The sequence below is a fragment of the Oncorhynchus kisutch genome, linkage group LG8 (assembly GCF_002021735.2).
Source record: "Oncorhynchus kisutch isolate 150728-3 linkage group LG8, Okis_V2, whole genome shotgun sequence".
NCBI classification, from domain to species: domain Eukaryota; kingdom Metazoa; phylum Chordata; class Actinopteri; order Salmoniformes; family Salmonidae; genus Oncorhynchus; species Oncorhynchus kisutch.
The window spans coordinates 34806141-34820981 of record NC_034181.2 but is presented as its reverse complement, the minus strand read 5'-3'; the positions used below and the strand labels follow the sequence as shown (position 1 = coordinate 34820981).

The following is a 14841-nucleotide window of genomic DNA, read 5'->3' as shown; positions in this document are numbered from 1 at the left end:
AAAGGTAACCTGCCTAAAGCGAAGGTAATCTGCCTACAACTACTCTGTGTTGTTGTATGTGTCGAATTGCTATGCTTTGTCTTGGCCAGGTCGCAGTTGTAAATGAGAAATTGTTCTCAACTAGCCTACCTGGTTAAATAAAGGTGAAATAAATCAAATGAAAAAATGACTACTGCCCAGTAGCACTCATGTCAACACCATCATCCCGGAAACCCTAGACCCACTCCAATTTGCATACTGCCCTAACAGATCCACAGATGATGCAATCTCAATTGTACTCCACACTGTCCTTTCCCACCTGGACAAAAGGAACACATATGTGAGAATGCTGTTAATTGACTACAAAGCTCATCACTAAGCTAAGGACACTGGGACTAAACACCTCCCTCTGCAACTGGATCATTGACTTCCTGAAGGGCCGCCCCCAGGTGGTAAGGGTAGGCAACAACACATCTGCCACGCTGATCCTCAACACATTGTTTATTTTCAGCGAGCTGGAGAGGTTTCAAACAACTCAATGCAACAAGTACACATGTCGATCAGGAGCTCAAACGGTTCTCTTATATACTGGTTATAGACACGTTCGCATTAGGCATAGTTCATAGGGTTGGTTCCGGCATGTGTCTGGCACATCTCCTTTCGTAACCTAAATAACAGCGTTCTGCCAGATGGTCCTAAAGATTAACATTTTCAAGACTGTAAAATTTCCTTCGCAATGGCAACTGCTCGGCATCCGACCTTAAGGCGCTACAGAGAGTAGTGCGTACAGCCCAGTAGAGCCAAGCTTCCTTCCATCCAGGACCTATATACTAAGCCAGGGGTGGGAAATTTCAGTCCTCGAGGGCCTGATTGGTGTCACAGTTTTGCCCCAGCCCCAGCTAACACACCTGACTCCAATAATCACCTAATCATGATCTTCAGTTTAGAATGCAATTTGATTAATCAGCTTTGTTTGCTAGGGATGGAGAAAAATATTTTCTTAACTCTACTTTCTTAAAACTGCATTGTTGGTTAATGGCTTGTAAGTAAGCATTTCACGGTAAGGTTGTTATATTCGGCACGTGACAAATAAAATTTGATTTAAACAACCAACCCGTTTATGGAGAATGGTGTTTTTTCTATCTGAAAAAATAAAGTAGATGCTGTTTCCACTTGGAAGCGGTAGGTTCGCTAGACGTTATTAATGGTTTCCTCACATGTACAGGTGGTGGAATTATTAGGGAATCAAGTCAAGGTCAGAATACAGCGTATCTGTGAATACACCTCCGCCACACCTTCATTTATTCAATCTCCACCCAAAATGAATAGCAGGTGAATAGCACGGTATTCTCATGCTTAAGTTAATCGTCAGAATACGCATAGAGAAATAAGTGCAAAAAAGGGAATTACGTTCCATTTACGCCTGCTTAACCCGGGTCAGAATCAGGCCCTTAGAGACTTACCCCGAAAGACTCACAGCTATAATCACTGCCAAAGTTGATTCTACAAAGTATTGACTCTGGGGTGTAAATACGTATGTAAATGAGATATTTCCATATTTAATTTTCAATACATTTGAAAACATTTCTAAAAACATGTTTTCACTTTCTCATTATGGGGAATTGTGTGTAAATGGTTGAGAGGTATTTTTTTTTTTTATCCATTTTGAATTCAGACTGTAAGACAACACAATGTGGAACAAGTCAAGGGGTATGAATACTTTCTAAAGGGACTGTAGCTCCACTATACAGAAAAGAAAGAATCAAACCAAATTGTGTTCCGCTTGTTTTAGCAGAAGCAGGCTTGATTCTATAATCTATTCAAGTGTGCTTCCGCCTAACCCATTATGCAAACAGTATTGCTCTATCAGACAAGAAGGATGGGTAACTACATTCTCAGAATTTCAGATCAGTTCAACTATTCACTGGACAAAGGAAGAGAATTCAGAAAGGATGAGGCTCTATCTGAATGAATACCACAACACACTGTATTTTATGACCTTCAGATACATTTTGTGATTCTCTCTTCAAATAATACCCAGGAAGCCTCCAGTCATGAGCTGTGTGAACATATGAGATACAGCAAATCTGCTTGTCTTAAATATCAATAACAAGCGAACTAAGACTTCTACATGTATGATGCTTGACTTACATATGCTATGTAAGTAAGACAAAATCTACAAGATGTGATGAAGTTACAGAGTGGCTTTCCTGAGGACTGTTACAGTGTGTATGTCTGACCTAGACCATGGTATTTGCGACCTGCGGATGTGACAGTCACACGGGGCCGTGACCATCTGTGGCAGCAGGAACAAAAGGACTGGGAGGAGAGGACGAGGGACAGGGTTAACCCTAACCTCGTGACTGACTCCCTGCCCCTGCCTCGCGCTTGTGCATGATGGGAGCTTCGGGTTTTTACTAGCGGAATGCAACAACGCAGATGACCCCGTGCCCTTGCACACAGCCACACAGTAACCCCCAACTCCAAAAACTCTGGCCTACCCATTCACATCCATCACCTCTGAAGCTTATAGTGTTGCTCTGTTGTTTATTGACTCTTCTATACATCCTCCTATTTGTGCCAATGAGATCAGATCCACGGACGATACCATTTCCATTGCTATTCACACGGCCGCAACACATCTGGACAAGAGGAACACCTATGTGAGAATGCTATTAACAATTCAACTATTGTTCCCATCAAGCTCGACACCAAGCTCAGAGTCCTGGGTCTGGACACCACCCTCTGCAAATGGATCCTGGACATCCTGACGGGCAGACCACAGGCTGTGAGGACTGGTAACAAAGCCTCCTCTACAATGACTCTTAACACAGGGGCCCCCCAAGGGTGTGTCCTCAGCCCTCTGCTGTACTCCCTGTTCACCCACGACGCATGGCTTTGCACAACTCCAAGTCCATTATCAAGTTTGCTGACGACACCACGGTTCTAGGCCTTATAACAACAACGAGTCAGCCTATAGGGAGAAGGTAAGTGACCTGGCATTGTGGTGCCAGGTCAACAGCCTCTCCCACGTCAGCAAAACAAAGAAGTTCATTGTTGACCTCAGGAAGCAGAAGAGGGAACATGGCCCGATCCACATCAACAGGACTGCAGTAGAGAGCAAACAGTTTGAAGTTCCTCTGAGTTCATATCACAGAGGACTTGACGTGGACCAACAACACCACCACTCTTGTCAAGAGGAGGCAACAAAGTCTCTACTTCCTAAGGCGGCTGGAGAAATTCGTCATGCCACCCCGGGTCCACTCCAAATAATATCGTTGCACCATCGAGAGCGTCCTGACCGGTTGCATCACGGCCTGGTACGGGAATTGCTCCATTCACGTGGTGAAGACGGCCCATCACATCACTGAGGTCGTGCTCCCACCCATCCAGGACATGTACTCGAAATGGAGCCTGAGGAAGGCCCGCAGAATCATCAAGGACCCCACACACCCCAGCCATGAGCTGTGCACTCGCTTACCATCGGGCAGATGGTATCAGAGCACGAGGTCTGATACCAAAAGGCTCAGAAACAGTTTCTATCTACAAGCCATCAGACTGCTGAACTGTTAAACTGGACTGTGCTCAAATATTCATTATATTCTACTGAGCCATTTACTTTATGTTGGTATTCTTATCTTTTCTTATTTCTTATTGCTGTTGCATTGTCGAGAAGGAACCTATAAGTAAGCGGATGACACATACAACTAATAAAACTTGAAACTTGAGGCCTCCTGAGTGGCTCAGTGGTCTGACCCTCAGTTGAACAGTGTTTACTCCGACACATGTGCGGCTGTTGAGAAGTGCGGTTTGGCCGGTCATGTTTCGGAGGACGCATGACTTGACCTTCCCCTCCCGAGCCCGTTGCAGAGATGAGACAAGATCGAAATTGGGGAGAAAAATACAAATTGTAACTTGAAACGAGCAGGTCAAAACAACCCATAGAGACAAACAATTAGCTCCTCATAGGTAATACATTAATTCTCACATCCTCTCTTGCTTATACCAGCTCCCACACTCAATAATAACTTGAACATAGAAATGATTAAGGCTCTTGTGACCCTGATGCTGATCCTTTCTGGTAAACTTCATCCTCCAAACAGTTGCTTAGATTCACCGTTTTTATTGGCAGTGAAATTTCATTCAAGATATGGCATGAGATATACATGTACATACAACGACCCAGTTGACAAATAGTATAACAATGACACACGACGCTAACATATATACCACGTGAGAAAAATATTTTCCTGTCATAGTTCTCTCCCAGGACAACACCTTTGATCTTGTATTTTTTTAAACACACACATACCTTACACACAATGCACTTTCCTGTGCTACATTTCAGTGAGCATGACAGTACTGGTAAGTCATTACTTTATTAATACCTTCATCTTGTGTGTCCCCTAATTGTTCCAGCAGAGTAGGTTAGTGTGCTCCTTTTCACAATTAGAATAATTAGGGTAATTGCATGGTTCGACAAAGGACACAACAGCAAAGCAATAATACAAACCGTTACGACAGTAATCAGACAATACACAACAGCAAACACACATTAAACACCCTCACACATATTCAATCAGATGATACAACTATATTACTTTGTTATTCAATTATTGTTATTCAATACATTGACTTCATTAATATCAGTTTGCTGAATGACCCTTATGTATACTATGGTTTCAGTGTGGTTAAACTTCTCAAATATTATTGCGAGAAATGATTAGATGACTTGGAATAAACAGTTTAACGCATCAATGAGTTTGAAATGGATACATTTCTTACAATTCTTTAAGTGCAATGCAGCACAGAGCGCAGCTGCAGTTGGTAAACCCAACTTGACTAGCATGTGTTATTTTAAAGACCACCTCTATTCAGCACTACACCATTCCCACCATGCTGATTATCAGCCCTGGCAATATAGCCTACAACGGAAATGTAATAGTCATGTAAACTGGACTCTTAAAACAAACAAGTAAGCACATATAAATGTTAATAATGACATTTTGGTATAAAGGGTGGTCAGTATGTGTTTACATGTTGGGTACCCTTACTACAAAGAGATGAATGGGTTCACTCTTGGGGGTTGGCTGTACTGTCATTGATCCCACATGTATCCTGAAATGTAGGGGCTATGATAATGACTCAAATTGCTAAATGGAGCCGTGAATATCAGGGTTTTGGACACCGCAAACAATCAGTGAAAAAAATCTGTCTATCGTTGAGTCCTACCTGTTGTCTTATAAGATGCCTTTGTTCATCTGCAGTGCACTAAAATAGCCTGTGGAAATAGAACAGAGACATGTTTTGTGTCATCATTTACATCTACGTAGGTATTCACAAGTGGACATTTCGAAAGGGGGGGAAAAAGCAAAAAGTCTTGACTTAGCAGTTTTGCTGGCGTCACGTGACTGGTCGTCGGCTGTATAGTCTGTTGAACTTGTTTCACAGCCTTTGTTGAGAGATTAACAGAGAACACACAATGTGGAGCTAGGCCCTGCCTGCCAGGGATAGTCTCGGTGACAGTCCTGGTAGAGAACCCGGTTGGGACCTGCTGCTTCCAAACCAACAGCAGCTCATTAGACCACCAGTGTTATGCCGCTCCTCTGTCAAGCCGTCTGATCTGAAGTCCTTGGGATTTGCTCAACAGCTGCAACTTTAAGAGAGCGAGAGAGAGAGCACCTTTTCCTAAATTCGTTCAGCCCCCCTCCAATGAAACCACACCTCGTTCCCAGGAGCACCATCCGCCAACACAGTAAGTCACTAACATAATCGTCAGTTACTGCGGTGGTCTTGTGTGGGTTAACTCATAGATGGTGAGAGATTATTTGGTGGCTGTGTTGGGACAAGGGTCTCTGAATGTGTGGCGCTGAACATCCCTCGTGCCACAATGGGTGACTGGGCTCATGGTGTGAGGGGCAACAGGGGAAAGGTAGGAACTGGGAGCTGTGGGAAGGCCTTTCAAATACAGCAGGGCCGAGCCAGGGGGAGGTCACCGCATCACCTCTCACAGTAGTGTAGGGTGAAGTCCTTCGAAACCTTTCCACCCCCAATACCCCAAGGCTCCAGCTCATCTTCATCTTCCTCCTCTTCCTCTGCCTCCTCCTCGTAGTGGCTGGGCTCCTCGATGGAGGTTTCCATGTGGTAGCAGTAGGGTTGACCCTCTGTGTACTCGTAGATGGTGGGCAGGCTGCTCTTCAGGCTGCAGCGGCGTCGTAGAGCCACTAACAGAGGCTGGGGCATGGTGAAAATGTCCAAGTTGTTGCTCAAGTCGATCCAAACCAAGCTGGAGAACTTCTTGGGGTCCTTTAGGATCTCAGTCAGGTCTTTGACTATGGCCAGGGTCAGCCGGTTGCCATTGAGGGCCAGGGTGTTGAGTTTGGGCAGAGATCCCAGGTGGGGTAGCAGGATACGGAGGTTCTCGTCCAGGAGCTCTGTGAAACTGATGTCTACAGCCACCACTGCATCCCCACTGTTCTGGAGGTAGAAGGCCACGTGGCGTACGTCTCGACTGGAGAGAGGGATACCAGACAAGTCGACTCTGTCAGTAGATACCTTTCTCTGCAGCGTTGTCTTGAGACTGTAAAGGGATAACAAAAATATATTGAAAAAATGTTGAGACATTCTTGGATATGAAAGTACACTAGTTCAGTTAAGATATCTCAGAACTTAAGGAACAGGAATGAGGGATATAGAGGGGCTGAGTGCGGAAATGTTGGTCTCAATTGTATCATCTATATGTGTGACCTGGGAACATGGCCTTCGTGCCATATTGTGTTTCCTGTGTTGTATAAAGGAAGGGGGTTGGGCACGCTTGGAGTGGAAGGCTGACATAGAGTCTCCAGCATGAGGATTTAGCAGTGTACACTGTGAAGGGCCAAAACATACGAAACACCCAACCTTCTCATTCAGAGAGTGAAAAGCATTGCGTTCCTTATTACCAATAGCCAAAAACATTTACCATCTGATTATATGACACAAAACATTACAGAGCTCATTTATAAAAGAGAACTTGGTCTCAACATGACTCAAAATAATGGTTAAATAAAAACATTTATTGGCTTAGTTCAAAAGTCAAACCATGAAATTGCAATCCTGTTTCAATGATGAAACAAAACATGTCTAGACAGACAAAAATTGCATAAATTTGAATCAACTAAAGTTGCTGGCATAGAAAATGTTTTTGATTGCATAAGTTGTGTTGCTTCAGTGGATTTAACTACTTTTCTGTAAATGGCAGTTGTGGGATCCATTTGATATGAGACTGAAATGAAACACATTTTTCCATGTGACAAAATGTATTCTTATGGCTGGATATCTGTCTCAGTGTATAGCCTCACAGCATGAGAGTATCAGAGGCAAATCCTCCTGCCTTTTGAAAGATGACATTTGTGTGATGTTGGAATCCATGGCTGGATTTATATTAAAGGTATTGCACTTTGATGTTGCTTTAACGCTGACTTCCAGGAGTTGGCATATCATATCAGTGACTCATTCTGAGCAATGAGGAGAGAGACAAGGGCAACAACCACTGATCTACTGCACTGTTCTGCTTCATAAATACACATTACATTTGTATATCATCTGCATACCACCCTATAACAACTTTTCCACATGGCAAATATGCCATACTGTTTGAGGACTTCAGTGCTTAACCAATCCCCATTCTCCAGCCTGTTTGGTAATACTATGTTCCACTAGAGCTGACAGAAGAGCCCTGAGTCTCTGATGTAGTATGGGTTTGAATTACAGCGTCCCCCAGACATTCATCCTTTCTGTCCTCTGAGTAATGCTTCTGGACCTGACAGGAATAGAAATCAGCCGTAGAAATGTAATTTCCAAAGGCTCACCTCACATGTAAGTGTTACAGCAGTGCTGTGACACAATGGTGAAAATATGACTCTCTAATGTGAGTTTAATAAGTCCTGTCTCTGGAGCCTGCTCCCCCCCTCCCCTCCACCCCTCATTCATTTTGTTCACTTTACAGATGTAGGATCTTAATTTGATCACTCTTTTGTTGCTGAGAATTTTCCTGCACAGCAGGAAATGCAAACTTGTAGTGTATTCAAGGTTTAAAAAGGCTTCTAAAGTTAGTAATTTCCACTTTAAAATGTCAGACTTGATTTGCACTATTGAAAAATGTATCAGCCCCTACAAAAAATGTCCATTCATTAAAATCCACATAATAATTCACATTTGCTGTTGCTGCAGGATTATTGGCTCAAATTAAGATCCTAAATCTGTATATTAATCCTCTCACTGCTTTTAATTTGGCCAAAATCTAATCTTCTCAGGAGCACATAAAAAAGTATATTGGCTGAATGTGTGAATGGGGTTATGCCTGCCCATTCCCTGCTCCTCAGACACATAATTACTGTGCTCTGGTAGCAAGAAAAGAAACATCTCAGCTCCCTGAATAAAGATGCCTATATCTCTCTCTCTCTCTCTCTTTTTTAAGCATGAACAGTAAACATTACACTCACAAAAGTTCCAAAATAATAAAGACATTTCAAATCTCGTATGTCTATATACAGTGTTGTAACAATCTGCAAATAGTTCAAATACAAAAGGGAAAATAAATAAACATAAATTTGGGTTGTATTTACATTGGTGTTTGTTTTTCACTGGTTGCCCTTTTCTTGTAGCAACAGGTCACAAATCTTGTTGCTGTGATGGCACACTGGGGTATTTCACCCAACAGATATGGGAGTTTATCAAAACTGGATTTGTTTTTTAATTCTTTGGGTCTGTGTACCCCGAGGGAAATATGTGTCTCTAATATGGTCATATATTGGGCAGGAGGTTAGGAAGTGCAGCTCCGTTTCCATCTCTTTTTGTGGGCAGTGTGCACATAGCCTGTCTTCTCCTGAAAGCCAGGTCTGCCTACTGCGGCCTGTCTCAATAGTAAGGCTATGCTCACTGAGTCTGTACATAGTCCTTGAGTTTGGGTCAGTCACAGTGGTCAGGTATTCTGCCACTGTCTACTCTCTGTTTAAGGCCAAATCACATTCTAGTTTGCGCTGTTTTTTTGTTAATTCTTTCCAATGTGTAAAGTAATTATATTTTTGTTTTCTCATGATTTGGTTGTGTCTACTCTCTCTCTCTCTCTCGCTCTCTCAATGTCACCCTCTCTCTACACACTTAGAAAAAAGAAGAACCCTTTTTAGTTCCAGGTAGAACTCTTTTGGGTACCATGTAGAACCCTCTGGGGAAATGGTTCTACATGGAACCCAATAGGGTTCTAACTGGAACCAAAAAGGGTTCTTCAAAGGTTTCTTCTATGGGGACAGCCGAAGAACGCTTTTAGGTTCTAGATAGCACCTTTTTTTCTAAGAGTGTAGAAACAGGATCTTAATTGAGCCCTGCACTCCTTTACGGCCCTTTCAATTAATTTATATTGTGGTCATTAAATCCAGAGGAATTTATATTGTGGTCATTAAATCCAGAGGAATTTATGTTGTGGTCATTAAATCCAGAGGAATTTCTTACAAGGGTCTGAGGGTCACTGTAAATTAGAAGGCTCATTGTGTCCCAATCTGGGTCTGACATTTCCAGGAATCTGAAATCATTGAAACTAGGCTACTTGAGCGTGTATAAATGTAATTGGAACAAATATAAGTGGATACCAAGATTCAGTCATAAATTATGCAGAATGAACACAAAAATATTGTTTTTAATTACCTAGGCAGGGTAAACTGCTGTCAAAATGTCAAAATGAAGAGCTGTCAAAACAGCTGTCAAAATGAAGAGCCCCTACAGAGGCAGATGGCCATGAAAAAGTAATACTGCTATGCACTATAGTTGAGAATAATTTCTTCAAGGAGTCCATTTTCTCCCCATATCTCCCCTGAGCTACTGCACAGCTCATATCATTTTGTTTTTGCAAAGTCCTTCATGTTTAAAGCATTGCTCTTTAAACAGTAAACATGTCATTCATCTTTTCCCTTCACAACCACAGTGAATCCCAGAGCAGAGGGACAGGAGCAGAATGTCAAGTCGAGTCAGACTGAATAGCCAGGTTACCGCCCCTTATTTCCCCCTCCTCACCCCAGGTGTCTGCTGCACTCCTGCTGGCTGGCTGCAGGTGTGACATTTCAACATGTGACAGACAGACAGAGAGGAAGTGGCCATGCCAGGTTACCAACTGTCATCATCCTTAGCTGACTCCTGTGTGTACAGGTTATCCTGTGGATTGAGCTGCCGAGCGGCGCAGCAGTCTAAGGCACTGCATCTCAGTGCTAGAGGTGTCACTACTGACACCCTGGTTCGATTCCAGGCTGTATCACAACCGGCCATGATATGGAGTCCCATAGGGCGGTGCACAATTGGCCCAGCGTCGTCGAAGTTTGGCCGGGGTAGGCCGTCATTGTAAATAAGAATTTGTTCTTAACTGACTTGCCTCGTTAAATAAAGGTTGAATAAGAAAACACGAATGATGATGGTCCTGAGATACTGTATTTTCATTAATCTCATATACAGTAGTATACAAATAAAGAGTATGTCTAAACCTATGAAGAGGAATTTGCAAATTAGCCGGGTGAGAATAAAAAATTTAAAAATAGAATATGCCATGAAATATCTATAGCAGCAAATGTATTGTAGTGAAACTGCATAGTCGGTGGTTACTATGCATTAGTTTAGCAGTGTGGTATAATCGTGTGCATTGCATAGCATTAGATTTGTGACGGTTAAATGAGCTCCACTGATAATATCTGAGTTGAAGAATATTTGCCCAGAACCAGAAATCCTTTATTTTATGTTTTGCTACAACTCAATTAACTCTGGATACAGGAACCCTTTACAAAGTGCCATTAAGTGTTGAATACGGATGAGCTGAACCTAAAAGCGATGGGAGGTGATGACTAATGCTTGTCCTGCTGCCTGCCTCAGACTGTGTCAGATAAGTTCAATATGGGAACATGCATCCTGCTTATTTTTCATTAACATAATTACTAAAGACTCAGAAACAGAATAACCTGTCAATTCATTTGCAAGCGATTTCCATTTTCATGATTTGCACATCAATGATTACAAAACTGGCTGGTACAAATAATGTGTTTTCATCTAAGGAGCCAATGGATCTTATTTCTATACAACCCCTCTATTTCATCCCAACCAAACTGGCCACGTTTGTAGGCAAGCTACTGTCTGTATGGAGAGTGGCCTGTTCTGAGTCAAAGAGGACTGATGCCATTGCACAAACCATTGCTGTGGTGACAGCAGCACCACACAGAGGAAAGATTGACACTTCTGGTTGCCTCTGTGGTCCTGACCTGCCTGGCCAGCCCAGAGGCTGCTGTGTCCCAGCCCTATTGAATGTCAGACAAACCCACTCAAAACCCACTTAGGGTGCTTGTCATAAGTCTGGCTGTGGCATTGGCACCATTTTAGATGGCGGTGTTAGCATTTGGGCAGTTTAGAGAGTTTTATGTGTGAAAGACTGATGGCTAGATGGAGGAGCTTACCAGGCCTGGGACTTCCGCCTGGACATGCTCTGTCTGAGCCACTTAGAATGAGGTGTCAGGTGATAGATCAGCTGTCTGCAGATCTTATCTGATGACTTGATGGTGTCAGCATCTTTCTGGGGAAAGAAAGGCTCAAAGATAAAAAAGTGAAGTGTAACAACAAAATAATACCAGAAGCCCTCTTTTTTTTGCTTAGTTCTAAATATGGTTGTTACTTTTTGAGACCACGTATAAGCAAAATACAACACATTATATAACAGCTCAACTTTTGAGGTACATTGTAAATTTAATCAGAGCTGGTGTGCAACAGTGTGGAAAACAGGAGTCATGGTGAGGAAATAAAGAGGCCAGATTAAATACAAAATCTAGTGAACACTTTTTCTTGTTATTTCTATCCGTTGTCTGTTTATTGAGTTTTTTAAATTTTTACAGGGACAGTGCACATTAATCAACTTTATGTAAAGTCTGTAACTTTTGGCATCCACATCCCATTTCAACTCAATGTGTAACTGTCGCAAAATTGAAAAATTATCATGTAATTGTTTTATCAATCTTTCTATGCAAACAACATCCAGCTCCTCTGTATGTGTCACACCCTGATCGGTTTCACTTGTCTTTGTGATTGTATCTACCCCCCTCCAGGTATTGCCCATCTTCCCCATTATCCCCTGTGTATTTATACCTGTGTTCTCTGTTTGTCTGTTGCCAGTTCGTTTTGTTCGTAAAACCTACCAGCGTTTGTTTCCATGCTCTTGCCTGTGTCTTGCTCCTGTTTTCTAGTCCTTCACGGTTTTGACTGTTCTGCCTGCCCTGACCCTGAGACTGCCTGCTGTTCTGGACCCTTTACACCCTTTCTGGATGATTGACCCCTGCCTGTCTTGACCTGTCGTTTGCCTGCCCCTGTGGTTGTAATAAACTCTTGTTACGTCTGCATCTGGGTCTTACCTAAACGTGATAGTATGGTAATAATACACTGGTTGTCACATTCGTTGTATGGAGGAGACCAAGGCACAGCGTGGTAAGTTGTAAGTGTACATACTTATTTTATTAAAGAAAGAACACAAAAAAAAAGTGCCACTATATAAACGAGTGCTGACAGGTAACTACACATAGACAAGAACCCACAAAACCAAAAGGGAAAATGGCAACCTAAATAGGATCCCCAATCAGAGACAACGATAACCAGCTGCCTCTGAATGGGAACCAATTCAGGCCACCATAGACATACAATTACCTAGACTTACAAAACGCCTAGATATACAAAAACCCTAGACAAGACAAAACAAGCATACCCACCCTCGTCACACCCTGACCTAACCAAAATAATAGCGAAAACAGAGATAACTAAGGTCAGGGCGTGACACTGGTGAGAAGAAGGCAGTGGGAAGGCAGGCCTCTAAATGGCAGATAATCCAAAAAAGAAGATGAGTAGGTGGCCAGTACGTTGTAATAAACTTTCGTGAACTATTAACAGAAAATATTTACAAAAGAATACATATAGGAATTGTTAATAGTTCACTAAAGTTTATTACAATGTACTGGCCGTCTATTCGTCTTCTTTTTTGGATACACTGACATTATTATAGCATTAGGGTTGCAAAGGGAGGGTATATTACTGGAAACTTCCAAAGTATACCAGTAAACTACCAGAATTTCAGTAACTTTCAAAATTTACTTGGAATTTTATCAAATTACATTAGTGGCCTTTTTGGGTACTTCAGATTATGACAGGTGTCTGTAATTATCTCTGAACCCTCTATGTGGTCTTATCACAAATACAATTATTTAAATAAAACAATTATATCATTACAAAACTGTAAAACATTATCCTAAATATAAACCACCAACTTAGTGAATACCATTGGTGTTTAATATGAGGGTTTCAGCATGAATCCTTCATATATTTTTTCTCCACACTTTTATTTTGCAATGTCAATATGTATTTGTTTATCAATGATTTGGCATCAAACTGGTGGCAGTTCTGAAAAAGTCAACAAGAAAACATTATGCCATTGTTGATTAGATGCTTTTGTCACTAATTAACTATTTTTGTATAAACACATGACTGTAAGTCGCTTTTGGATAAAAGCGTCTGCTAAATGGCATATATTATTATAATATACTTTCTCTTGAACCATATGGTCTATCTACTAGAAACGCATGGACAATATGGACACAGATATAAAAATGAATACTATGTATGAGTTATCCAAGGATAAATTACAAGTTTCCATAGATTGCCATAAATTTTCTGGTAATTAGTTAAATTTGGTAAATTACCGGCAGCTTTGCAACCCTATATAGCACCAATCATTATAAAACCAAACCATTTGCATGGTAAATGTGGAAGACTTTCCTCATTAGTGATTGTATTGGAACAGCATATCATTCTATTCATGATGATACTTATTCTGTCGACATCTTGATTTCTGGAAGTTTGATTCCAAGCTAAGCAGACAATGCACCTTGAGATAAGGGTTTTGGAGATCTTACCTTCTTGGGACACTGCATCTCGCGAGCCAGGCTTAGCAGCAGCTCATGGGAGATGGGATCCACCAGGTTGAGAAAAGCAGCGTTCTTATATAAGATGTCATTTAGGGATGTTCCTTCCAAGCCCAGATCCTGCCAAATCAGACAAGAAGAGGCAGTATTACTCAAAGTGCCATTAAGGCCACATTTTTTACTCTTTGTACTATTTGAAAACAATGAATTGTGCACAAAGAGCAGCATTATCACAGACACATGATGATGATGATGATATATTATGAAATGATGATGAAATCGACAAATGTGTTTGATGTGCAGGACTAGCTGGATGTATACGGTATAAAGAGGATGTTGAGAAGTTCCAGCAATAATAATGTAATGCTACTGTAGATGAGACACAGATAGAAAACTGTATTTAAAAAAAATCTCTATTAATTTAAGGAGTGAAGGCTTTCATCTGAAAAGAGCTATTCCTGAATACTGTAATGTGCTTAATGTGCCTTGCACCAGGCAGAAGCATTTCTTAGGATATTCACCTACACCTCTGTGATTTAAAGTTTCAGAGAGCTTTAGCATGCCACAGCATTGCACAGTCTGCATCTCTTAACTTTAGTACTATGGTGTCCTTCTGATGAATCCTGCAGTATATGAGAGTGCAATAAACATGATATGATGGATGAGCATTTGGTTACTCTTTTGATGTTTAATGCAGCATTTTGTTTAGGTCTGCCATTGCGCAATACATTCTCAACATTAGACTAAAAACAACTAATCTATGAATGGTGCAGACACATTTGTGAGGGCAGACAGACACAAAAGAGTTGCTACAGTACATGACGGGTAGAGAGAATGTTTTTAAGGTGAGAATGATGTCTATAACAAGCTACAGATCAGAGCCAACTGAAATAAA

At 41.6% G+C, this 14841-nt stretch overlaps 1 protein-coding gene across 2 annotated transcripts in view; it reads right to left on the bottom strand.

Annotated features, from left to right (window-relative positions):
• Positions 1-4086: 4086 nt before the first annotated feature.
• The window catches only part of LOC109895808 (leucine-rich repeat-containing protein 75B-like), a 28291-nt gene continuing 17536 nt past the window's right edge, over positions 4087-14841 (bottom strand). For both annotated transcript variants that reach the window (XM_020489811.2, XM_020489810.2), the window contains exons 2-4: positions 13938-14066; positions 11445-11560; positions 4087-6559 (exon numbers count right to left, since the gene is read on the bottom strand). In XM_020489811.2, coding sequence (XP_020345400.1) covers positions 5980-6559; positions 11445-11560; positions 13938-13955 — 714 coding nt within the window. In that variant the 5' untranslated portion in view covers positions 13956-14066 and the 3' untranslated portion in view covers positions 4087-5979. The remainder of the gene's footprint in view (positions 6560-11444; positions 11561-13937; positions 14067-14841) is intronic.